The 3,003-nt window shown below is 48.6% G+C and overlaps 1 protein-coding gene across 1 annotated transcript; it reads left to right on the top strand.

The window, feature by feature from the left end:
• The first annotated feature begins 210 nt into the window (after nucleotides 1-210).
• LOC123150000 (putative F-box protein At3g52320) lies at nucleotides 211-2,080 on the top strand. The gene is made up of 2 exons (XM_044569799.1): nucleotides 211-324; nucleotides 449-2,080. The coding sequence occupies exon 2, from the start codon at nucleotides 467-469 to the stop codon at nucleotides 1,679-1,681; it is 1,215 nt and encodes a 404-aa protein (XP_044425734.1). The 5' UTR covers nucleotides 211-324; nucleotides 449-466; the 3' UTR covers nucleotides 1,682-2,080.
• The last annotated feature ends 923 nt before the right edge of the window (nucleotides 2,081-3,003 follow it).

The following is a 3,003-nucleotide window of genomic DNA, read 5'->3' as shown; positions in this document are numbered from 1 at the left end:
TTAGTCCGAGAGTTGGTGGTTTTTTGTGACATGGCTCAAATGTGATACCGACCGGTTACCCTAACCTCAAATGTGATGGTTTTGGATAAATAACTCGTTTTTCTGATTCTCACAAGGTTGTGTTAAGGTGTGCTTGTACGGGTCAAAAACTTTCGGGGATCTTTGGAGTATTTAACAAGTCTCGGGCTGAGATGCGGCAAAGACTATTTCATAAAGGGCACGTATATTGGCAAGTCCATCGTACCCTCGTTGACTGTTCTCCAAGGTGCGAAGCGCCGCCGCCGGCGTCCACATCCACCGTCGCCGACGGCGCCCCAAAGCCAGGTACGCTCCACCTACTAGCCCGGCCGGTCGACGATTTCCTCTTCCCATCTGCAGGTTTCTTTTCTATCTCCAATCTCAGATCGGCCCGGCCTGACCCTTGTCCCGGTGCCCCCTGTCCATGCAGCACTCCAGATTCAGCTCCATGGAGGCGGAGGAGGAGGGGATCTTGGAGAAGAAGACCAACTGGAGGCTGGGCAACCATCCGGGGGCAGGGGCGACGGCGGCCAGCCTGCTCACCGACGACCTCATTCTGGAGATCCTGTCCCACCTCCCCGCCAGATCCCTCCACCGCTTCAAGTGCGTCTCCATGTCGTGGCGCGACCTCATCGCCGACCCCGCCAACCGCAACAAGCTGCCCCAGACACTCGCCGGCTTCATCTACACCACCATAAGCAACAACGCGCGCCACCTCCACTTTGCTGCTGTCTCCGGCGATGGGGCATCCTCGTTCGACCCTTGCCTCCCTTGCATGCGGCCTACCAAGTACAAGGACATGGCCCTGATGGACGCCTGCAATGGCCTCCTCCTCTACCGCGGCTGCTGCAAGAACAAGGTGAACCCTTTGTCTTGGGCAGAGCACGATTGCCGTTTTGTGGTGTGCAATCCCGTCACCAGGAGGTGGGTGGAGCTGCCCCCACTGCCCAAGCCGCAGGCGCCGGCGAGCAGACATAGCACTACCTCAGGCCTGGCTTTCGACCCGGCAGTCTCGTCCTATTTCCATGTTCTTTGTTTCGAGCAGGCCTATTTCGGAACTTGCATCACAAGAGTGAACATCTACTCGTCGCGGACAGGAGACTGGTGTCAACGGGACAGTGGGATGGTTGAGAAAGTTGCCCTGTTCTTCCTGAGCAAATGTGTCTTCGTCGGCGGTATGATGTACGTGATTGGCAGCCTGGACCGCATGAATGTCGAGTATGCGCTGTTGGGGGTGGACATGGAGGGAAAAGTATGGACAACCATCCGCGTGCCGTATAGTCGAAGATTGGGTACGATTGGATCGTCTCAAGGGTGCTTACACTATGCTATACCTCCTGCCGATGATAACAACAAAATCCTGTTTTCCGAGAGCGCAATCTGGTGGCTCAAGGATCGCCATAGTAAAGAATTGGTCCTCAAGCATACCACCAGCATCAATAAGCTTATGAGCATGACCGGGCAGAGGTATAAGGTGGTTGGGATGCATCCAGATTGCGATACCATTTTCCTGGTTTCATATGAACATGATACCTTGGTATCATACGACATGCGGCATCAGAAAGTTGGCCGTATCCTTAATCTTGAGAAAGACCACGCACAATGGTTTCTACCCTATGTTCCCCTGTTCTCAGGGTCATTAGCAGTGGCCGATGGGCAGTAGCTTTACCTTCAAACCAAGCATGTGCTTCCTCCCAAGAACTGTCTCTTCTTTTGGCGGAACAATTTGTCATTGTACTAATTCGGAATCTGCTTCAATCATGCTGCTCAATTTGCTACTGCTTACACTCATGCAGGCTTGGTTTCCTGTTCGGAGCAATGCCTGGTAAACCCCACAGCTTAAATTTAATGTCATTTCCAAAGAACGTTGTTACCCTGTTCTTGTTTGCCTACTTGTGCGATGTCTAGTTCTGGACATGCATGTATTAGCTCCAGGGGCGAAATTCTACTGTAATCAGCCTCCTTGTCAATGAAAATCAGTTATTGTGATTATCCTAAATCTAGTGCATATTGTCAACCTTCTAGTGTACTAAAAGCTTCAATCAGACTGGTTACTGCCTTACTTGTGCGATGTCTAGTTGACTGTATTCATTCAGTATTGGTCTTTATTCATTCTGTATTTTGGCAAACGCTACCTTTGAGCTAGTTCCTTTTATTTATGAGTTCTGTAGCTAATGAATTCAGTACAGCTTTGGATTTGTTAACCGCAGAGAAATCACGTTATAATGTCCAAAACTGAAAGAAAAATGCAAGCTTTGCTGCAAAGTTTTCATGCTGGGTGTATGTGCGTTTGGTCCCTTTTCAGGTGATAAAACAAGGTAGTACTTATCATATAAGCTTGTGCTTCACCTATGAAAAAGGGATTTTGGCAGGTGCCAGGACAGGGCATTTGTTGTGCTAGAAATTTAGTGGCCATAACATATAGGCTTGTCTGTCTGGCTTAGACGCTTAGAGTTGTGCACTCTTAACTTAACAGCCATATACTGCAGCCTGGGTAATGCAGCAGAATCTGCCCTGTGGCTGTACGCATCGAAACTGTACCCGGCAAGGAAGAAAAATCACCGTGTACATCATCAGATGACCAGACTCCAAAATTATATCAAAAATGAAAATCCTAATGACAATTTCTTGCTGTGCATTAACTACCATGAAAACCTGCAAGGCTGAAAATCATCTTTAGGAAAAGCAAAACAAATTAGCATATTGCCGGTGCTTCATGATTCGGTAGAGAGGAAAAAAAGCAGCATGAAGCAAGGGGCCCTGCAGACATTGTGAAGAAGACAAGGCAGCGATTGTTCTTAGAGAGGAGGAAAATTGACAAGGTGCGCCTGCAGCTTGAAATTTCTGCTCTAATTTAAGGGCGCAGTAGCAGTATACTGTAGCAGAAGCAGATTGGACTATTTCAAAGATTTAATCCAAGTTTCTGTTTCTGAAGCTGTTCCTTTCTTGTCAAGGTACGTGCCTACTAGTAACAAATGTCAGCAT

The sequence above is a fragment of the Triticum aestivum genome, chromosome 7A (genome assembly GCF_018294505.1).
Source record: "Triticum aestivum cultivar Chinese Spring chromosome 7A, IWGSC CS RefSeq v2.1, whole genome shotgun sequence".
Taxonomy (NCBI): domain Eukaryota; kingdom Viridiplantae; phylum Streptophyta; class Magnoliopsida; order Poales; family Poaceae; genus Triticum; species Triticum aestivum.
This window is presented reverse-complemented; position numbering and strand designations above follow the sequence as displayed.